The sequence below is a fragment of the Equus quagga genome, chromosome 2, assembly GCF_021613505.1.
Source record: "Equus quagga isolate Etosha38 chromosome 2, UCLA_HA_Equagga_1.0, whole genome shotgun sequence".
Taxonomy (NCBI): Eukaryota; Metazoa; Chordata; class Mammalia; order Perissodactyla; family Equidae; genus Equus; species Equus quagga.
The window spans coordinates 70,643,279-70,666,372 of NC_060268.1; the positions used below are offsets into that span (position 1 = coordinate 70,643,279).

Genomic DNA, 23,094 nt, shown 5'->3' on the forward strand with positions numbered 1-23,094 from the left:
CTTGAGGCTCAGCCCCTCAGGTGGCAGGGTCTGGGGGTGGGCTCAGGACCAGGAGGGACAGGGCCCCCGGAGGAGCTGTCCCCTCGCCTTCCTGCACAGCCTGCTCTCTGGAGCTGGACAGGCCTGCAGCCAGCCAGGGTGCGGTGGGCTCTAACCCCATTTTCCAGGCAGCCCAGAGCTGGGGCCTGTGGGTCCCCCGGTGCCTCCAGGTGTGGTTCCCTCCCAGCCACGGCCAGCACTGCTGTGACCCCCAGGGGCTCCCCACGCACGCGCCCTCACGGCCGGGGCTGAGCCACCTGGAACATGGGGTAGGTGAGGAAAGTCTCCAGCGTCCTCTCCTCGCAGTCGGGCTTGGCCTCGTAGTGCTTCAGCAGCTTGTCGAAGTCACGGTTCTGCTTGCAGTGGGCCAGGATCTGCAGGCTGTACTGGTGGTTGCGGACGAACTCCTGGTAGATGTTGAGCATGGGCAGCAGGATGTCGAACAGGTCAGCTGGAAGGAGGGCAGGGCTCAGGGGACGGCCGGAGGCACCCTCGGGGAGACAGAGGACCCGCAGGCCCTCAGCTCTCTCAGCCCCGCCCAGGAAGGTCAGGGCCAGGCTCAAACTCTGCCCCAGAGAGACCCCTACCTTTGGGGACGACTCTGGTACCAGGGCAAGATAGTGGCCCCACATGAGCACTGAGACCACATCAGAGTCACAGGTAGATGTGGAGACCCTGTCTAGTCTGACACCTGTGTACCGGAGGGTCAGAGAGAGGAGGTGCAGTGGGTGCTGTGCTGTGTCCCCCGACCACCTTCAGGACCCAGGCACCAGGAGTGCTGGTGGCCGAGGCTCTCAGCTGGGTCTTCCCCCACCAGGAACTGCTCTCAGCTTTAGACAGCTGCCTTGCACAAGTCATACCCTGCCCACTGGGGCTCCAGGTAGGGGTATAAAGGCTAGCCCTGCAGTTTGGGAGATTTCTGAAGGGCCAGCCCAGCTCCAGAGCTCCACGGGGTCAGCTGAGGACCCTGTGGTAACTTCCCCGTGGCCCTGGCTCCCCGACTATGCCATGCTGAGGGCTCCCCACGAGCCCTCTCTCCCAGAGTGTCCTGCCTGTGACAGAAGTGACCCATCTGACGTCACAAGGTGACTCAATAGCTACCCTGGAACCCAGTCTCCTGACACCCCCATTCCAGGGCTTCCCACCCCACGACACACCCTCCTGAGTCTCTGTCCTTTCACTTGTCTGTCCGTCCCCGTCCTTCCAGACCTCCCTAGCTCTGCGCCCCTGGTTCAGTGAGGTGGGTCCCTGCTGGTCCACTCTGTCGCAACCTCCTGGGTATAGAACATCCTGCCCTCAGCCCCTGAAAGCCTAACCCAGCTCCGCAAACCTGCTCTTCAATGCTTGATGCGATGCCAAGGACCCACCAGACCCTCTGCTTATAAAGCCCACTCAAAAAGACAAACACACTTTCCTCGTAATAAGCTCCACCTGGGAGCTCTTACACAGGGTGCCCGGCCCCCCGGCGGACGCCCCTCCACCACCAACTGCAGAGGGTGGGATGCAGACCCGGTCTTTCCAGGGCAGCTTCTCATGGTGACCATGACCATGAAGAAACACGGGGGGTCTTTGACTCAAGAAAAACAAAACAGGTGCCCAGCTCCTGGAAGCCCCCACGGCCTGAGGGCAGGGGAGCTCTGGAGAGCCTTGCCCGATCTTAGCCATGCTTCACCTCCCTCAGCCTGTTCCCTTGTCTCCACAGTGGAGGTGACACCAGTGCTCAGCTTTACCTAGTAAATTAAGAAAGTGACAAAACAAGGTAACAGCCAGCGCGGGCGAGGCGCACTGCAGAAGCTACGGCACGGCCAGCGCAGCAGCGAGGCCACGCGTGGAGCGGGACCTCAACACCGTCCTGCCCATTATTTCAGTCTTCTACTTTTGGAAACCGACCTGAAGGAAATACTCTCTAACAAGGAGAAAACTTCACATGAGAGATGACTATATCTCATAACAAAAAGTTGGAACAACTTTGAGAGCCAGTGATGGAGACGGCTGCACAGAGCATGGCACGTTCACGGCGTATTGGAGCAATACGCAGCTATCAGGGAGCAGGCTTTCCACATGAGAAAACACTTATGCTATAATGTTAATTTAAAAAACCCACAACAAGATTCAAGTTCTATATTCAGTATGTTTGCAATTATGTAAAATGGGAAAAAAAACCCCAAGATCTACACATAGAAAAAAATTGGAAGAAAACACACCAAAGCATTTATAGTGGTTATCTTTAGGAAGCAGAACTATAGTTGATATTTTTAAATGTTTTCTACTTTTCTGGGTTTTCAAATTTTCTGAAATGGGTATGTATATATTATTTTTAAAAGGGAAAAGTGGATAAGAAACTAAAAATATATATCGCTTCCTACTAGAAATATAGCTTTTGCCAACTTGTCTTTCCATTTCTGCTCCCTCTGAGGGAGTCTGGGTTTTTAAGGGACCACTCCATTATGCTCTGAGGGCCGAAAGTGCCGCCAGCAGGGAGGGGTGGGCCCTGGAGAGGGACATCTGGTAGCAGGGGGCAGGAGGGGCTGGGGACCTCTGCGAGGGCTGGCTACTCACCCAGGACCAGTGTGGGCCAGCTGGAGATGCGAGCCTTCAGGCCTTGGTAAAAGATCTGGTGCAAAAACATGATGGTCTCGCTGAAAGAGAACGCCCAGAGTAAGCACCAGCCAAGTGTACTTCTGCCCCTCTCGAGGGCCCCCGTCCCCAAGTCCAGCAAGCTGAGGGGCCCAGAGGAGAGCGCTACTGCCGGGAGGGGCTGCTACTGCCCGTGGGACTCTAGGAGCAAATGCCTCTCCCCAGTGAGACCTTATATGAACACCCATCAGTGGGATGGACTATACAATCTGCGGGACCCAGTGCAGAAGGAATATGAGTGGTCCTTTGTTAAAAAATGATTAAGAATTTCGAGATGGTGACAGCAGAGTGTTAAACCAAGCCTGGGCTCTTCTGAGCACCAGGTCGCACACCCACGAAGCTGGGAGAGAAGGGCAGCTGCCCATGCCCCCTCAGGTCCCCACCTGCTGGGGTGCCCTGAGAGCTCTTGCAGGGACCCAGGGCTCTGGAGAACATGGAGTAAAAGCTACCGAGGAGATGAAAAGAGCCAGGGCTTGAGACCCACACAGAGTGGGGCTCAACTCTGCCTTAAGCCCCTACCCAGCTGTGTGACTTTGAGCAAGATGCCTAACATCTCTGAACCACAGGTCCTTCTGTGTAAAATATGAAGATGAAATGAGGTAACCCCTGCAAGTAATGGGACTACTCATGTGCTCGGTACACAGAAGATGCTCAGCAAGTGCTAGGTCTCAACCACCTCCTTTCTGGGGAAAAGTTAGAAAAGCAAAAATCCCAGAGTCTCCAAGCCAGCAAGTGCCTGCTTTGCCACCACCTAGAGTGCCCTAGGGACCATGCCTTCTCATTGGCAGCTTAGCACGGGCTGGGTGATGGGCCTTTGAGCACCCCAAGCAGCCTCATTTGCCTTGGCTCTGCTACCGGCAGCCCCTTCCCCACCCACAGCTCCCCAAGCAGCCTGCCCAGGCACAGCCAAGTCTCCTGGCCCTGGACGAGCTGTGAGAGAGACTCCAGCTACCTCCCGCAGCCCCCTCCCCTCCTCCTGCTCATCACCCCCACCTCCTACCTCCCTGGAGACCTGGGGGTCTCCCCAACGTGTCTGAGGCTTGAACCAGACAGGGGAAGCCAAATGGACTCTGTCGTGCACCCCATTTATGGATAGGAAAACTGAGGCCCAAGAGGAAGAGTGAATCTCCCAGGAGTCAGGGGCTGCCCCAGCCTCGGAGCCTGTCTCTCCTCTCCCTGGAATGGTCTCTGTCTTTTTCCGCCACATCAAAGGCCCCTCTTTGGTTACACCCTCCGCAGTGTGCTGTCTGCTCCCTGCCCTCTGTGTTGTCCCAGCTCTTTGTTTGGCTGTTTGAGGTGCCTGGTGTTTCCCGCCTTGGGGAGCTGCCATTGGGTGCTTGTTCCCTTTCCCAGCAGTTTGTGCCCTGACAGCAAACCCCCATCCTGGGGTTTGCCTCTCTCGGTACAACAAGGGGAAGGGTTGGAAGGTGCTGAGTGGGCACAGAGTGGACCCTGAGCTGTGAGGCACAGGCCCGTGGGCCACAGAGCACAGAGCCTCATGTACAGAGGAGGCCCTCAGAGGCAAGGGGCTCTGGGAACCCCAAAAAGATTTGAAATGTCCTGTGCACCTGCACTCTGCAGAGAAAACGGGTGGGGTGGAGAAGACGGCATGAGAGAGAAAAGAGGGGATAGTTGAGAGAGTGAGAAAGAGAGCGCGTGGCGGGGGAGGTGGAGGGGAGGGGAGAAGTGGGGGAGAGGGAGAGAACAGACACAACACTCTAGGCTGAAGAGCAAAGCCTGGCACTGCCTCACAACCGTAGGATGTACAAAAGGGAAGGAAAACCCATAAAGACTGAAACCAGTGGGAACTTAAAAAAACCTAAGTAGAAGAAACTGTCTGAGTTCTCATTCCAGAGCGTGGGTCCTATCATTATGGTGAATTTTCTGTCATCTCCCTAAAGTCCCAAGAGGACGGGCCCCTCCAGGTGTGGCGACACATGTATTTCTGGACTAGGGGCCCTGCCTGATGGCTGAAGTCATTTTCATTTTGCAGGCAGCAAGTCCCCCCGCAGAATGACTCTTGACAAGGCTGGTTTCTGCCAGTCTGTGGCCCCTGAACTAGTTTGTTGAATGGATAAACAAGTACCAATTTGAAGAACTTTGGTAGTCTACATGTGAAGACCCCTTGAAAAGTTCAAAAGCAAGAGAGCAACCCAGGGGCACATGAGAGTGCATAGAGGGAAGAATGTCTGACCTGGGGCAGTATGGAGGTTGGGGGACTTTCAAGGGTTCTTGAGCAGGCCAGGAGGCTCTGGGTAACCCTGAGTACTGCCACAGCTAGACTCAGGGAAGCCATTCCCAGGCAGTTCCATCAGACAACTACTCAGGGAGGAAACAAACCTTCTCAAATTCCAATACTGCACGGACTTGTAGAGTAACATATTAGGAACATCATAAGCCAGGATTATAAAAATATAGTTGATGAAGCCTCCATTTTTAAAGTATAAACTGTGGGGATTTCACCTGTAACTCTATTACTTAGAAAGTAACAATGGTACCATTGTTACTCTTCTAATAAGAAAAAAAATTCTCATTTTGATTTGATTTGCTTCTAAAAACATGATTGTTAGTGTGTTGGCTATACATTTTTCCTATGTATTGGCCATTTGAATTTCTTCTTTTGGGACTTGCCTAGTCTTGTCCATTTACTATTCTCTCTTGTTAATTTTAAATAACTCTCTATATGAAGCACTTAATCTAACACATATACTGCAGACATTTTTGCTCGGCTGGCCTGTGGGCCATGTGCTCGCTTTCCTGAAGCTGTCGTCTTGCCTTGCGCAGTGTGCCATGCCCTGCCCGCCTTTCCTGCCCTGAGATCATGGCATACACACTCACCTATATTTTACTGTTTCATTTTTACACATAAACACCCAACTAGAGTTTTCTTTGGTGTAAGACGTGAATAAGAGAAAGTAATCTTTCCCCAGTTTGGTTAGCCAATTGCCCAATTCCACTTACCAAGTACACCGACCGTTTCCACTACTTTGCTATGATGCCTTTTTATTCTTGCTAAATTCTCCACATTCTTCAGTCTGTTTCTGGATTTTTGATTTTACTTTGGTGCTCTATCGGTTTATTCTGGCACTGCTCTCAGGCTGTTTTCACCACCTCCTAAAGATATTTATAACCTTTCTAATATATTTTAATTAAAGTAGGGACAGTTTCTTTCATTGCTTTTTTTCAGAACATAATTACCTATTTATATGTATTTATTCCTTCAGTTGAACTTTAAAATCATTTTGCTAGGCTGTACTTTGCTTGAAATTATATTAAATTTATAGAGCATTTGGAGTGAAAATGGCATTTTTATGATATGAAATCTTTCCATGCAGCATGCTGGCCCACTCCCTGTTTTGTACAACCTGCAAGCTTAGAAAGATTTCTACATTTTTAAATGGTTTAAAAAAATCTAAAGAATATTTCATGATATGTGAACATACATATTTTAGCGTCCATAAGTAAGGATTCATTGGAACCTAGCCATACTCACGTGTTTGTGGATTGTCTATGACTGTTTAGTTTCAGCAGAGACCGTATGGCCCACAAAGTCTAAAATATTTACTACCTGGTCATTTACAGAAAAAATTTGCTGATCCCTAGTCTATGTGAGTTGTGTCCCTGACTTGTGCAGTGCACAGCTGGCGCAGCTGTATTCTATGGCCCTATCCCTACTTACAGCAAGCTTAGAGTCCAGTGGGGGACCCAGACACAAAAGAAGTCATTATGTAAGTGTGATGAATGCTACATAGGGGCAGCACAGGGGCCCTGGGAGCAGACAAGCAGGCAACAGGAACCAGTGGTGGCAAGGGACATGGGGGTGGTCAGGGACACGACATCCAAGGAAAGCTGTGAAGAAAGGGTAGGACATAGCTGTTGGAAGGAGAGTAGGGTGGGAAGAGTGTTCCAGGGAGAGGAAGCGACCTGTCTGCAGACACACTGGGGAAGTGCTCATTTTGCCTGGTTCCTTCCCTGAGCCGAGAAAGGGGTGTGACTTGCCCAAGGCCAATCCAAGGTAGATAGGGCAGAACCAGGCCTCTACACTCCTGCCCCACCCCTGCCCATCGCACACTGCCAGTTACTCATCATGAGTTCAAGCGCCTTCCTCTCCTCACTCCCTAGCATGCAGACGTGACAAATTGATCACCGCATGCTCCCCCACCGAGTCTCACCATCCTTCTCAACCCAGGGCTCCCGCAGTCACTGCCAATCAGTCAGAGCAGTCATCAAGACACAAACCGTCTGCCACTCGGGTGAGATGCCTCTCGTCATGTACAACGCCTGTGTTTCCTGGCACACATTGCTGGGTATGGTTTTTATTAAAGGGAAATAGCACAAGTCTATAAGCTTATTGTTTTGGCTAAACAAAGCCTGTTACAGATGTTTAGTTCAAAGATCTTTCTTCGCCCTATTGGAGAAGCACACAATTAACCCCCTCCCCAGCTCTGCAACATCCTCCACGAATCTGCCAAACCGGAGAGAGGCCTCTCTCTTTCCAAGGACCTCTTTTAATGAGCTCCAGCAAATGAAATCACCAAATTAGCATCAGATTTCTAATGTGGCTGTACACGTCAGCCTAAAAGCAAACGCAGGGGAAAGGTATGTGTGAGAATGCCTTCTAAGAAGTGGCTGGCAGCCTCTGCCCCTGCTTGTGATCCACAGCCCTCTGCGCTGTGGGTGGAGGCAGGGAGACCTGGGAGCTTCGTGGCCTGGCTCCTGCCTCCATAGCGCTTATGCAGTGAGTGGGAAGGCTGGGCTTGCACACAAGGGAAAGTTCTCTAACGGTGCAGGAGTGAGAGAGAGTGCATGCCGTGCCCCGCACTATGATGAGCCACACTCTGGGAGCTGGGAGCAGGGCTAAGGAGGATAGGGGTCAGTGGAGAGGATTCCAGCCCATTATTTAACAGGGTATCAGGGGAAGAAGAGGTCTTAACATGAAACAGAACTGGGTAAAAATTGCAGCCCACCCAAACTTGCTGTGTGCCCTTGAACACATCCCCCAACCTCTCTGAGGTCTAGCCTCATGGGGCATCTCTGAGGAATGGAAACCACGCATGTCAAGCGCTTACAGAGAGCCTGGCACAAAGCAGGTCCCACAAAGCACCAGCTTAATGTACTGAGTATGGTCTAAAACGTTCAATTCTGCAAAGTGCTGGGAGCGGTTGTTATAAGGTTAACGGAAAAAATACCTTCAGCTGTTCTTTATGCTCACAAAAAAGCATAGAGGCTAAGATAGTGAAGCTTATGCTGTACCCAGCAGACCATATAGTGAGGTGAGAATGCTCACAGGGCGGTCATTTTCTAGCTCTTTCCATGCCCATCCCGGGCCCCAGGGGGAGGAAAGAACTGTAGCCTGCCCCTGTTTGAGAACAGCAGCGAGGGCAGAGGAGGAGAGGGCAGCTGCATCAGATTTGCATCCACTGAGATGAGCATTGGTTTTTCTTAATATAATAAGAAAACACAGTAAAATACATTGATTTTCAATGTTGAACCAGCCTTGCATTCCTGGGATAAATTCCACTTTGTCATGATGTATTATCCTTTTACTATATTTCTGGATTCAATTTGATAATATTTGTATCTATGATCATGAGAGGTTTGGGTCTGTAGTTTTCTTTTCTCATAAGGTCTTTGTGGCTGATATTAGAGTCACGCTGGTCTCATAGGATGAGTTGGGAAGTGTTCACTCCACATTAGATTTGCATTCGATTTCCCACAGGGTGCCTCATTGTGGAGATGTACTGTTATAATAATGTCTAACTCCTCCTGAGCACTTGGGATAGGCTGGCCTCTGTGCTAGATGCTTGACATGAACACTCTCATTTGATCTTCCGACAAGTGTAAGAGGCAGGGACCATTCCTGGGTCAGCTGTTTCTGATGACCGCCAGAGTCCACATTCTGGAGGCCTTAAGAATTGATCAGGCTGCCGCTATTTTGACCAGGCTCAGTGAGACCACTAAGATGGGCAAGAGTCAACCTTGGGCCCATGGTGGAAAAGGGGAAACCGGCCTGGCAGGGGCCTGGCAGGGCACCAGTAGAGGAGACTTCCCTCCCTCCTGTTCAGCCTCAAAGTCATCTGACCTGATCCGTGCAACTGTTAAAAGATAAAAATATAAAAGTATGATATTTTCAAACAACTTTTGAACAAAGGCTGTGAGCTGGCACGAAACTCTTAACTAAAGATTCCAGGCTAAAAGGATCCCATTAAAGATCAATGAAGTATAACAAAATTATGGGAAGATTAAATAAATACAAAAGGACACCTGCATCTCTCAGTGATTATGATAAGCGGTCACCAAAAGCTTGTAATTGTGGACTAAAATACACAAACAACACAGAATTGTGACGACGTCTCCTGAAGGATTTCTGAGGTTAGCGGCTGGAGCCCCCGACACAGGCAGTCGCCTGCAGCTCTAGCACAGCCACAGCACCTACACACGTGCTGGAAATGCAGTTCCCCAGGCTCCACCCAGACCCACAGACAGAGGAACTTGGGGCGGGGCCCAGCACCCTGCGCTCGTGTCTGAAGGTCTGTGAATCCAGCTGAGCTGTCCAGGCTTTACTCAGGAAGGAACAAGTTCCTCCCACTTTTCAGCCAAATTTCAGGTCGCTAAGTCTAAAAGACCCAATTGTAGGGGCCAGCCTGGCAGCGTAGCAGTTCAGTTCACATGTTCTGCTTCGGTGGCCTGGGGTTCACTGGTTTGGATCCTGGGTGTGGACATGGCACCGCTTGGCAAGCCATGTTGTGGCAGGAGTCCCACACATAAAATAGAGGAAGATGGGCATGGATGTTAGCTCAGGGCCAGTCTTCCTCAGCAAAAAAGAGGAGGATTGGCAGCGGATGTTAGCTCAGGGTTAATCTTCCTCAAAAAAAAAAAAAACCCAATTGTCGTTTTTGGAATAAACGTTACCTGATTTCACAAAAAGATACTATCTGTTTTCTTTGTTTTAGCTGGTGAATAAAAGCACTCACTTAATGTTTAAAAATTGAGTTCAAACATGTATGTTAAAAAGCAACTTGTAAGGCTCGTGAGTCCAAGTTTCTTGAAGATCTTATGAGACCTCCTTCTGCCCGCCTCTCTCTCTCCCCTCCCCACCCTGTCCGCCAACTCTGGTGCCTGATCCAATCCACAGGGTCAGCCCTGTCCCACCCTAATGACTTTCAGCCTCTGTAGCCCGATTTCTCACGTGGGCATCAGACCCATATCTGACCCTCATGTGCTGGCTCTCCCATCTCCCCACAGGTGTCCCGCAGGCCCCTCCAACTCGCCACTCCACACTGGCAGGGAGAAAGGAAAGCAGGGCACAGGGAAGGTGACCCTGGATCCTGACACCCACACAGGGAGCCTGGATGAGGGCCGCTTGCAATTAGCGAAATGACTGGCTGACGAACATTTTAACAGAAACGCAGCTGAATGAACAGCTAGGAGCACACAATGATCTACCTTAATTCTTCAGTGAGAATCATTTGTAAATAGCACTTTGTACATGTTTTCATGTTTGCCACTTTTATCTAGTTCTCTCAATTTTATTACCCACCAAAAAGCTCATTTATTTAAACCCTTTCCTAAGAAAATCCTTTTCAAAAGAGGCCGACAGTACAAGAGCAGTAGTCAGCTTAGCTTTCTGAGGTACAGGAAACCCTATTAACGACCAGGGTTGCCTTATAAAAAGGAACTGCTTTCCTAAGGTACGTGGAGAGTATGGTACAGAGCAGAATTCGAAGGAGCCTGAAAAGTCTAACTTTGAACCTGGGCTCCAGGTCATCATGCCGGTGTCCAGGTAGAAGAACGGAACTTGGTTAGCTTTCTCTGGCTTGATTCATAACTTAAGAGTTATCATTTAAACTAGGGTTTCTCAACCTTGGCACTACTGACACTTGGGTGGAATATTTCTTTGTTGTGGGGCTGCCCTGTGCACTGTAGGATGTTTAGCAGCATCCCTGGCCTCTACCCACTAGATGCCAGTAGCAAACCTGCCCCTCCCCGACCGCCCCAGCCAAGTTTGACAATTAACAATGTCTCCAAACTTTGCCAAATGTTCCCTGGGGGGCAAGACTGCCCCCGTTGAGAACCGCAACTTTAGACATATGCTATGGGGGCCTCTGTTTGTACTCCTGCCCCAGACCCCACAATTGTTGAGGCTGTGGCTCCTAGCCATGTGACCTTGGGCAACTTCCTTCCTGTCTGGGCCTCAGTTTCCTCATCAGCACTCGGTGGGAACTAGGACGGCTCATGTTGAAACTCGGCTCTGTGCCGGTTAGTCTCCTTCTCCCTGCCTCGGCCAAGCACTCCAGGTGGGGCCAACCTTTGGGGTGCTCACCTGTTCAGGAAGATGCTGCTGACATCATCGTGAGTGATGGGAGGCTTCTTGGAGCTGGCAGCCATGCGCAGCGGGCGCAGGAAGTTGTTGACAAGGATGTGCAGCTGCTGCACGTACTCGGCCTCGGCCTCCAGCATGCTGAACACCACCTGGTTCCTCTTTCGCATGCTGTCTGCGTGGGGCGACCGGATGTAGTCCTGGATGATGGTCTTCCACTTGCGCCGGCACAGCCAGCCCCGCAGAAAGCTCTGCACCTGGGCACCGAGACAGGCGGGAGAGGCTCCCATTACATAGTCTTGGCTTCTCTCGTCCTCCCAGGCTGTGAGTGCCCCAAGGGCAGGGACCAAGGCTTTGTCATCCCCCGTGCCCGGCATGTAGGGAAAAGAGCTCAGACAAGGACCATGCCTGGTTGCCTACCTGCATGGTGCAAGGGAAGTCAACGGGAACCTCTGAGCCAATTTTCCCATCTGCACAATGGGGCTAATGAGATGACAGCTGGGCTCAAAGTGTGGCACATGGACTGGTAGCATCAGCCTCTCCCAAGAGCTTGCTAGAAATGCAGATTTCCTAGACCTGCCCCAGACCTCTGCATTTTAACAAGATCCTCAAGTTTGCTTTAGAAGCATTCTCTGAAGGAGGAAAAGTGTGGCCCCAAGTGTCCATAACGGGAGGTGGCACGGGCATAGAGGGTGTCCAGGCTGTGCTGGGCTTGGCTCACACCGCATCTTACCTAACGACGAGCCTGAAAGCCCAGAAGTTTCAATTACAGCTTGTCTGGATAGCGGGTGATTTCAAATTGAACAGAACATGGCAAATTAGTTAATCTCGTGCTTGGGCCTCATCAGAGCTTCTGAGGACCAGCACCTGCCTGGAGCCTCTCCTCCTGCCTTTGCGGGGAAATGAACACTGACACTTGACTTGATTGTCTTAAGAGTCCAGCTGCTTGGAGTGGCCTCGTTTTGGCAAGAACTTGGGAAAGGGCCTTGATTCACACAGACACAGAGAATTCTTGCACAGGCTTCCAGTCAAGGCACCATCCAGCTCCCTGCCATTTCTGCCTCTGAGCTGTGTGCAAGATCAGGGTCTGCACAGGGAGGGACCCAGGGCACCCAGAGCAAGGGCATTGGGTGGTCCTGGGGTGGAAGGACTGAGGATCCAGGAGCCACCTGCTAAGGGATCAGGCAGAGGTGCTCATCAAAATACTATCAGCTGAAAGGGGCACTGGCCATGAATGGCAGGTGCAGCCACTGCAGACTCACTGGGTAGGGTGTGGTCCTGGAGAGGAGAGGCCTGATGTGAGCCCCGAACAGCTTTCTTTGAAGGTGGGAGGGCTTTCTTGATGAGGGAGGGGCTTGCTCTGAGGCTCCAGGAGGATGAAAATAGAGGGAGGGACGTGGATTTCAGCTGGTCTTTAACAAAATGTTCCAACCAGAATGGCTTCTCAAAATGGGCTGGGAAGCCCAGTGGGGCCACAGCAGAGAAGGCAGGCCAGGGCACCCCTGCCTGGGGGGCTTGGTTCAGACCTGGTGGCAAATCCCAATGCCTGTGGGGGCCTGGCAGGTCCTAGAGATGCATGAAGCTGGTTGGGTAGGGACTAATGGGGCAGCACCTCCTTGCCTGGAGCCAAGCGTGTGGGAGGTGGGCCTGCGGCTGCAGGACCTCCTGCTTTTCCAGCAGGCAGTGTGTCCCAGTGACTGAGGATGTGGGCTCTGCACCCTGGAGGCCAGGGTTTAAATGTCATCTGCAAATACTTAGCTGTGTGACCTGGGCAAGTCACTTTGCCTTTCTGTGCCTCAGCTTCCCCATATGTGAAATGCAGATAATAATAAAACCTCAGAAGGTTTTTAGTTAGGAATGAATTAATCTGCGTGAAGCTCCTGGAATAGTGTCCGGCACATAGAAAGGGCTTCATGAATGCTAGCTATTTCTATCTTTGAGAAACCACAAATCCAGATTTTTGTGTGAAATGTTTAGCTTTTAAAGCACTGGCAACAAAAAAATAAAAAAAACAAAGAACACCAGGTGAGCTAAAAACCCCAAGCATGCTAGTAGGCTGAACTTGGCCTGTGGGATGCCAGTCCGCAGTTTCTGGTCTGGATGGCATTGGGGTCCTTTGATGCTCTCAACAAGTAGGATTCCTCATCTCTTGGAGCCTCAGTTTTCTATTCTATAAAATGGGGCAGAACGACCATACCTCACAGGGGCAACCAGAAGAAATGGCTTGACAAGGTTCTGATCAGGGGTGAGGGGCTGTTGTTTCTGTCTCTGGAGCTGAGGTGGGGGTGGTGTGCCCTGGAGGCAGTGTGACAGTGGGTGGATACTGCTGACCCTGGGCTGTGCCAGAAGGCTCCCTAAAGAGGGCTGGGGTGGTTTTGCCAGCCTAGAGAGATGGTACAGACCTTCTTAATTTTCTTGATGTCACTGTCTTCGTCATTGGGCGTGACAGTCTGGGTGGACTGGATGCGCTCATTGTCCTTGAGCAGGGATGCGATCTGCAATAGAAACATAGGTCAGCTGCCAAGAGGGGCACTGGCTGGTGGAGGCCTCCCCACAGCGTGGTGAGCAAGCCCCCTGCCCCTTCCTCCCTGAAGACCAGTGATACCGCAGCTCAAGTCCCTTGCTCTGGGCGAGATCGTTGAGCCAGACATGCTCCAGACACTGTGAGACAGTGAGCACTGGACAGGTAACCATCCACATGGGTTCTGGGCAGCTGGGCTCTGACCCTGAGTGACCTTGTGCAAGGCCCTTCCGCTCTCTGGGGTGCAGGCACCCCATCTGTAATCTGCGAGCTTTGGCCTAAACCTGTGATCCTTCTCCCTACTCCCCAAACCATCAGTCCCTTTATTTTTGGACTTTTATTGCAGTAAAATAGACGTAACATAAAATTTACCATTTTAACCAGTTTTAAGTGTACAGTTGAGCGGCATGAAGGACATTCACACTGTCATGCAACCATCACCACCATCCGTCTCCAGAACTCTTTCGTCATCCCAAACTGAAACTCTGTGCCCACTGAACGATAACTCGTCATTCCTCCTCCCCCAGCCCCTGGCAACCACCCTTCTACTTCCTGTCTCTAGGAACTTGACTACTCCAGGGACCTCATCTAAGTAGAATCACACAATTTTTATCTTTTTGTGACTGGCTTATTTTATTAGCATACTGTCCTCAAGGTTCTTCCACGTCGTAGCCTGTGTCAGCATTTCCTTCCTTTTAAGGCTGAACAATAGTCTGTTGTAGGTGCACACTACACTTTGCTTATCCACTCATCCATTGATGGACACTTGGATAGTCTCCTTATTTTTTCAAACAAAACCGTTCTGGAACCCCAGTATGAAATCAGATAACCGCAGGTGGTTGAGGCGAAGGCCTGCTGACTTGGTTGCCCCTTCCTGGGGAGCCCTGAAACACTTCTCCGACCGAGAGCCCACTTTGGGGCATAACCTGGAAACTGCCGGCCTGAAGAAAAGGGATAGCCCTTCGGACGAACATTTGAGCTGCCCTAAAAAAAGTCTCCATTTGCCTGATTTGGGGATCAGAGAGGCCAGCACAGCAGCAAGAACAAACCCAAAAGGTGGTGCCCAAGAGAAGGGGGCCTTAAGTTGCACTGTGGCTGGAGGCCTCTGGTGGACAGGCCAGTCGTGCATCCTCTGGGGCAGGGCTCCTTGGCCCCCCACCCTGGCTGCGATTCTTTGCTGGGTGCCCTTTCTCAGGGATTCCGCAGCGCTGCGGACTTTCCTGTTGAGATGCTGGCATTGCTTACCCCCTCTCCCATCTTTGCTGGGAGCTTTGCAGGCAGGACTGTAGCTGTCTCCTTCACTAACATGCTCTTGGTGCCTAGCATGGGGCTGGGCACTCCACGCGTATTTGTTGGCTACATAAATAAGTGAACTAAAAAGGAATCAGAGCACAGCAGCCACAGAAACGTCAACCACAGGAGCACATTGCAGTCACTAAGCCCCGCACGTCTAAAGATAGTAGCTCAGGCAAATCTGTAAATGGGCCCTAGAGCCAGCACTGCTGCCTCTTCAGAGCATGTGGCTTTGTCCCCTCAAGGCCACTTGCTGAACCACAGAATCAATGGGCCCTCACAATTGAGCGAATGGGGCACTTTGAAAGCAAAATGGAACAGTTACCCGCTCTCCACTCCTGGGTTGCTAAAATTACCCCAGCCTATGCTTGAAGAGCGGCCTAAAATATCTAATGGAGAAATATTTAGTGCTGACATGGGCTTCCCCTCTGCCTTTTTTTCCTGTCGATTCTCTGAGAACATTTGCACATTGAAACAAAGCCCGATTCTTTGATCTGTACTCTAAAGGGCTGAGGGACACACGCACACGCAGGCTCTTGCAGAGCTCAGAAACGAGGATGCCCAGTCAACACCCTCCCCTCTGACCTGATGTTATCACCTCTGCGCCAGCGTGCTTTCTTTGCCACTTCTGGGATTTGCACGTGGTGCCCTTTCCTCTTTAGGATGGCGATGTGTGTGTGTGTGCGTGCGTGCATGTGCATAAGCAGTCTGTATTTAAAACTCATGGCACTCTTCTCAGAGAGAGGCACTCCAGGACATCTACTCAGCAGGGACCAGGGCAAAAATGAGATGCAATTAGGTCAGGCGCTCTGCTCCATGCAGGCAACACCTACAGCCGTGGAGTCTTTATTTAAGGATCAGGCTGGGCGAGCAAAGCTCTGGAGAGTTGTGAGCTGGAAGTCCCTAGAGAAGTCTTGGGCCCTGGCCCATCCCTGCTAGCATCCAGTGTCAGGATGGCGGCAGGAGCCCCAGTCCCCATGAGCTCACAGAGGCAGCCTTTCTCTAATCCTGGCACGTCCTTTCTGGAGAGGGATTTGCTTTGGACCCTGGTTGGCTTGGTTGATGTCCCGGGCCTGCTTAGTTGACCCTTGTCAACGATGGCCATGGAAAGGTGGGACTTTGGCTCATGGCCCAACTCGCCAGCTAGAGTCCAGCTCTGGCTGCCCAACCCGGCTCTCTGCGGGTGTCTTGACTGGTCCCTGCCCACTGGGCACCCTGCAGTCTGGTTTTCTTGGTGAATCAGAAGCAAACCCTCCTTTGCCACACTCCTTTGAAGCACTGTGCCTTGGCTCCTGCCCCACCCAACTTCCCTCTCTGGAGATAGTGTCTTTAATCCAGAATGCATTTAGCCAGTGCACTAAGTGATGACGGAATTAATCCAGGTCTTTTTCTTTTTGCTAGCAGCCAAGGTTTTGAGAAAGATCTCTGTATTTCCTGCTTTTCTAACAGCTGCTGTACAACTCAGTTCTTTCTCCTTCCGTCTTGATTGCCTCTGGCTTCTTCCAAGCCCAACAGGTGCCCACCCCTGTCTCCATTTGTGCTAACCCTGTCAGCATGTCCTGATGGGGTCTCTGTGGTGGGCACCATGCTGGGCACTGGTGAGATGCAGCTGGAGGTGGATAAGTTAGATCCCTTGCTCTGGAGGAGCTTCCAGTCAGACACCCACAGAGGTAACTTATAATCCAACAAGGCAAGGCTAGAACAGAGGTGTGCACCTACTGCAGTGGGAGGGTCTCACCACAGAAGTGGCAAGGGCTACCCAGAAGAGGTTTTGAAGGACAAATAGGAGCCCAACAGGTGGGCTATGGAATGGAGGGAATTGGAGCAGAGAGGATGGTGAGAACAAAAGCACAGAGTATCATAGGGTGTTGAGTGCAGGGCAGCAGGAGTGGGGATGGCAGGAGGAAAGATGAGAAGCAGGACCGATAGCATGGAGGGTGGGCTCTGGGGAGGGGCTGCGTGGGGAGGGGTCAGGGCTGCACTCTCCTACTGCCCCCAGAGCAATCTCCTCATTGGCCTATTTTACGGAGTGGGCTCCATGTCAAAGTTGGTTTGCAAAACTGATTCCGTGGCTAAATTTTTATTTTAAACCCTGAATTAAAGATCTCTGGAGTTTCTTCCAGAGTCAGCCTTCCAGGATTCTGAGTGCTTCCAAACCAGTAAAATATTACGACTATCTCTAAACTCGTATCCTGCCTTTAGGACCTGATTGAGCTCTCCAAATTACTCCCAATCATAACTGGGAGAAACACAGTTATTAAAACAATGAAATGGTGCCAAGTGAGCATTCTAGAGGAGGGGAGGATTCTTCTCAAGGGGACAGGCTCCCTGTGTTTGAGGTGGACCTTGGAGCTTTCTGGTTACGAAAGATGAGGCCTGATAGGGTGGTTTAGAGGGGAGAGAAGAGACTAAGACAGAGGTGGATAGTTTTGCTTAATCAAGTTTTGTGCAGACTTTGGATGTGATCTCCTGTTACCCCTAGGGAGAGATGGCTAGAAGCGGGGGCTACAGGGTTGGGGAGCATAGAGGGAGTGGAAGCAGGGCTGGCCTCCTAGATCTATGACCTGTGCAGAGCCCCAGGTCCCCGAAGGGACCGATACTTGGTTTAAGGTTCTGCTGTTGCTGCCTTGAAATTCTTAAGGGCCCTGCATTTGCATTTTGCACTGGGCCCTGCAAATTATGTAGCTCATCCTGAAAAAACATGCAGACAATGGTATATTGGTAAATGCTTAATGACCAGCTCCCTGAAAGAAAAACTGACTAGAAGCAATTGCCAACTTCCATGGTGTAAACATTCCTACCTTGGCCCACTGTAAGCTACTAAAGGTTGAGTAACTAGCTTGTAAAATTCTTGAAAACTTAACAATTGGCCCTTGCAGGCTGGTATGAGCCAGCTCCAGCACAACCCTGGATGCAGGGCCATAACTTGATGTCTTGGTAGTAAAGAGATTATGAACGACACCACCACCAACAAAATGGCATGTGGGAGTGCACGGAGAGAGGTCAATGTGAGCAGAGGAGGTCAGTGAGAAATCCTTTAGCAGGAGAGGCTGAGAGACACAAGGACAGGGACATCTTCTACTCAGTTCTAAGCTGTTTCCTACTTCAGTAGTGGAAGCCCTGCTGTATTATACGCAGACCTTTTGGGAAGTCTGTTACATACAACAGCCTGTGCCAGGGGCTTGGGGGCTGAAAGAGGAGCCTCAGTTGGGTAGTCAGGGCTTTCCCGGATACTCTGGTCCTCCTCCGTGGACAGGGCAGGATCATACTTCCCAGTCCCCTGAAGTTGGGTGTGGTCATGTGACTTGATTGTCCAATGCAATGTGAGCAGAGATGTCAGGCATCATTTACCACGTTCCTTCTCTGCCATGGGACTGGTGAATTTCCTGATGGCGGGAGCCCCACCAGCCTGCATCCCTGACTCTGACTGAGAATGTTGCGGAGCAGAACCTACACTGGACACACAGTGTGAGTGAGAAAGCAATCTTTGTTGTTTTAAGCCATTAAGGTTTGGGGCTGGTTTGTCATTGCAGCATAATCTAGCTCATCCTGACAGATACATGTAGCGACCACCCAGGAGATAAAGAGCAGTAAGGACTGAGTAGAGACAGCTGTTGTGGGAAGTGATGCGGGAAGTCAGGAGGGCAGAAATTGGAAGCGAGAGGTGGCCAGGAGAAGGTAAGCCCCCTGTAAATCCTCAGGGATATGTGGGACGGGGCCTGAGGAATTTTATTTGGCTATCAGAGGAAAGGTGGACCCTGAGAGCCTGGGATCATCCAGGAGACACAGTCATTCCCTGACAGGCACCCCTTATCAGGCCTGTCTCCTCAGCGGGAAGGAGTAAGTTGCAGGGCAGGCACAGGCCAAAGATCTGGAGCCAGGACATCCGTTTGAGCCTGGACTCCAGGGGTCCTGGAGTGACCTCGGGTAAGTCCCTTCCTCTTCTATGGACCTCAGCGTCTTCAGATCACTCCCAGCTCTGATGTTCTAAGACCCACTGTCTTTGTCACTGGGGTCACTTGTCACTTACTTGGCTTCTCAGTGCCTCCTGCTCCCTGATGGCCTACTTCTTGGGAAATGGGCTCTGTTTCCACTTTCCTGGAGCCATCCAGAGCAAACTGGTGCCCTCTGCCCTGCAGGGTGTGTGTGTGTGTGAGAGAGAGCGCGAGCGCGAGCGAGCGAGAAAGCCTACCGCCAGAAAGCCTTACCGAAGTGGTCTTTCTTTCAAAGTCTTTAAAAAAATCTCTTGCCCTGGAGGCTAACGTGTTCAACTGGAAGCATTGCTCCAAATTCCCACCGAATGGGCTTCTGCTGCCACTCTGACAATGCCTGTGTGCGCACACACATGCATGCACGTGCTCACTCACAACTGACCTGCTTTGTGCTCCCCAGCACCAGAGGGGGCTCTGCCCTTTGCACCCACCCCTTCTCTGGCCTACACACCCGGAAGCTTTTAAGGCTACATGCAACATGAACCTACACTCACTTTGGCCATAAAATGACTCACTTCCTGACTTGGGATCACACAGAAAGCTCTATTATAGCACCAATCACTCTACCACAATCAGACCCTAAGGGCAGAAACTTCCACCTCTCTAGTGCCTACCACAGAGCCTCACGTCCATTCAAACCCCAAGCCCTTTCTGAGGAGTTACTGTGAGCCAGGCCTAAGGGAGAGAGTGATAAAGGACACAGCTCTGCCCCCATGGAGTCCCCGCCACATCGGGGGGGTGGGGGGTGGGGGGATGGGGTGGGGCGGTAGCTGGCTCTGAGGTGGCATGATGAGGGTGTGGAAGTGGAGGAGCAGGGAGTACACTCTGGGGTGGGAGTCCCCGGGAGGAGGCATTTGAACTTGGGAGGATTTCACCAGGCAGGGAAGTATGGTGGTGACAAGGGCATTCCAAACAGGAGCACTAGCATGTGCAAAGGCCAAGAGATGCACAGTTCACAACTATGGAGCTGTCCCTGGAGCCTGGAGCTCCAGCTGACTGGAGAGGAGAAGCCTGGGGAGGAGGATGAGGCAGTGGTAAGTGGTCTTAGGCATTTAGTAAATGAGTGAGTGAACGAACAAATGACACCTGGACACCCTTGATCATGAAGCTAATAACTTGGTACTGGGGCTAGACCTCTGGTCACTTACAGGGGCTCAACTTGGATTCAGGGATGTGTGTTGGGCTAGTATAGAACCCAGGGATTGTCTCTGGAGTGTGAGCCCAGAATGAACCAGGTGGTTTAGAGATGGGACAAGCCCCTATCCCCAGAGCTGTGCAGGAAGAGGCTCTGAGTAGAGTAGAAAGACTGGCAAGCAGATAGGCAGACCTGGGCTCCAGTCCCGGCTCTGCCACCTCCAGCTGTGTGAGCTTGGACGGGTGACTTGAGCTCTCTGAGCCTGATTCCTCATGTAAAACACAGGTGGTTGATCTTCTCAGGATGGCTGTGGGGATGGACTAAGGAAGCATATCTGAAGGTGCCTGGTGTGGGGCTAGAGGATGTGTGTTGAATCTGAAATTTTTGTTGAAACTGAAGTTCCAAGTTGATGTGTTTTGTAAGTGACATCTGATGGCACAGTGGAGCATGCCTCAGGGGCTTGGAGACTTGGCTTCCATGTGGTCCTGCCTCCCGTTCCCCACACCCTAGGACCCATGACCACTGCTACCCTCTGTCTGGGAGGCAACTGGAGGAGACTCCAGTCCCACCGTCACTCTCCACCCTCTGCAGGGGTCTCAGTGTAGTGCAGAGAGGGTGATGTCTCAGGGCAGAGTGAGGAGACAGTGCCTGGTGCATTAGGGGGCTGACTTGCCAGGGGCTTCTTGCCCACCCCTAATCTAGGTATCAAGTGCCTCATGGCACAGAGGTTAGGGGAGGTTGGAGGTTGAAGTTGGGGGTCACCTGTCTGCCATGGGGAGGTGGGCCGTGGGAAGGGGAGATAGACTTCGCGACTCTGGCCAGGGCTTTGAGTTTTCACTTTGCATTGGGCCCTGCAAATTATGTAGCTGACCCTGATTACAGGAAGCTGCCTTTTAATTTTTGTCTCCTCAGCTCAGAGTCCACAGTCCTTGTGTGATGTGGTCAGACGGTTCTGAGCACACTGGTGAGGTGGGGGGTGAGAGGCAATCAGATCATTCTGTGCTGAGGTGGAGAGCTGGTGAGGGGTGGCTAAGGGGCCTGAAGCCAGCGCTTCCCAAGCTTTAATGTGAATGGGAATCACCTGGGATGCTGTTAAAGTGCAGATTCTGATTCAGGGGGGCTGGGGTGGGGCCTGAGATTCTGCATTTCTAATGAGCTCCTGCTGAGGCTGCTACTGCTGCTTCATGTACCACACTTTGAGTAGAAGTTCTAGAAAGCTTACCCTAGTAACAGCGTGGCTCCAGACGCCTGGTAAGCCCCAGTAGGAGCTCTTACAGTGGCAGGCAGAGGGAGGGGGGGACCGCCCTGGAGCTAAGCTAGGAGCCCACACTCTAATGATGTACCAGGGACACTGTGCCCCAGGGCCTTGGGCTGATAATGCAGAAGGCTTAGGCAATGTGGACGTAGGCAGAGAAACTTGGAACTTGCCCATAAATAGTCTCACTCAATCCTCACAGCCTTGTCAGTTAAGTGTAAAAGGCCCATAAGAAATAGAGGCACAGAGAGGTTGGGAGGACTTGCTCCACGCTGCAGGTGTTAAGTGGCAGAGGTGGGATATGAACCCAGATCTGACAACAGGGCCTTCCCACTCTGCCAGCATCACTGATTTTAAGTTTGGAGGCTGGTGTTGCTATAGCTGGGAGCTGGTCTCCCTGGCCATCATGTGCCCCCTTGATCCTGCAGGAGCCCGGGGTGTGAGGTGTTGGGTCTGGGGCCTGGGTCCCCGGCCAGCTTCCTTCATGCCCCTGGCCAGCAGTCACCTCCGCCTTTAGCCTCTCGATCTCGATCTCCCCGTCCTCGATCTGCTGCCGTAGCTGCTTGGCCACAGTCTTCTCCGTCTCCACGATCTGCAGCAGGTGCAGGTACTTCTGCATCAGCGCTTCATGCTCTGTGGCCAGGGTCCTGTAGCTGTGGACAGACGGACATGGTGGGTGAGACCCTGCATCCTTGTCCCTCAGAGATCCAACCAGAAGTGGGGCTCCCCCACTGACTGCACTTAGGGGAAGGTCCCGACTCCCAGACACAGTGCCCAGGGGCTTGACCAGGCTGCTGTGCTGTTACTGATCACTCCGGTCCCTTCTCCAACTCTTGTCTCACACTCTGACCTCTGGTTCCTCTAACTGGTCCTATTCTCCCGCCTCCCCCACCTCCTCCTGGGCCTTTGCACAGAGAGATCTTCTGTCTGAAACATGCGTTCTCCCTCTTTCTTTCCTTGGGTTAGCTCCATCCTCTTTCCAAGGCTAGCTCTGGGTCTCAGTGTAAATACCGTCTCCACAAAGCCTTCCCTGCCCTCCCCCCAGACTTTGTGAGGTGTTCTCACAGTACCCCAGGCTTCTAACACCATAGCACTGGCCAGACTGATTAGGCGGGTGCCAAATTGTGTGCTACAGGCTGTCAGAATTCAGGAGGGGGCCAAGAACAAGGACCTGTAATCAGGGAAGACTTCCTGGAATAGCCCCTCCCCCTCCCCCTGGAATTGGAAGTCAGGCCTTCCCATCCACGGGCAGCCTCAGGTAGAAGGCTTGTGTTGAGGGGTAATTGGCAATGGGGCTGGATAGTTAGGTGGGGCCAGATCAGAAAGTACCCCAAAGAATAAGCAGAGGGTACAAGAAGTAGCCCCAGCATTTGTGTAAATTAACATGTCTCATATTTGCAAGGCATTGCAGCTGGGGGGAGGGCGGGAAGGTGGGACTTGGAAGACTAACCAGGCCAGGGAGGTGGAATGACTTGCCTAACTAAGGTCACGGGCCTCTGAAGGTGGGACTATTCCCTGCACTCCAGGCCTGGGCCTCTCCCTGACCCCCCACAGCACCAGCAGGGTCATTCCAAAGTGTCAGAGCTGGAGAAAAACCTGATTCCATAAAGGGAGTCCAGCCTCAAAGGGCAGACAGGCTCAGACAGCAGACCCCAGCATTGCAGGGGAAGGTGCCCATCTGGGCAGAAGACTTGAAAGGCAGCCACCAGCTTGGAGGGAAGGTTTAGAGGGCTCTGGGAATGTCATAAGGAGGTCTGGGGCCCTCGGCCCTTGGTTCTCCCTCTCCCTGACCCCCACTTCCTCCTCCCTTTTGCTTTAGCCCAGGACCACCTCATAGGACCACCTCAGAAGCCCGGGACCACCTCAGAAGCCCGGGACCACCTCATAGGACCACCTCAGAAG

At 51.9% G+C, this 23,094-nt stretch overlaps 1 protein-coding gene across 9 annotated transcripts in view; it reads right to left on the reverse strand.

The window, feature by feature from the left end:
- Positions 1–23,094, reverse strand: part of RASGRF1 (Ras protein specific guanine nucleotide releasing factor 1) — a 112,152-nt gene that overhangs the window by 57,888 nt on the left and 31,170 nt on the right. For all 9 annotated transcript variants that reach the window (XR_006887734.1, XR_006887732.1, XR_006887733.1 and 6 more), the window contains exons 3-7: positions 21,698–21,845; positions 13,399–13,491; positions 11,000–11,253; positions 2,599–2,678; positions 297–490 (exon numbers count right to left, since the gene is read on the reverse strand). Coding sequence is in view for 6 of the 9 variants with exons in the window: in XM_046655491.1 (XP_046511447.1) it covers positions 297–490; positions 2,599–2,678; positions 11,000–11,253; positions 13,399–13,491; positions 21,698–21,845 (769 nt within the window). In the remaining 3 variants the exon portion in view is untranslated. The remainder of the gene's footprint in view (positions 1–296; positions 491–2,598; positions 2,679–10,999; positions 11,254–13,398; positions 13,492–21,697; positions 21,846–23,094) is intronic.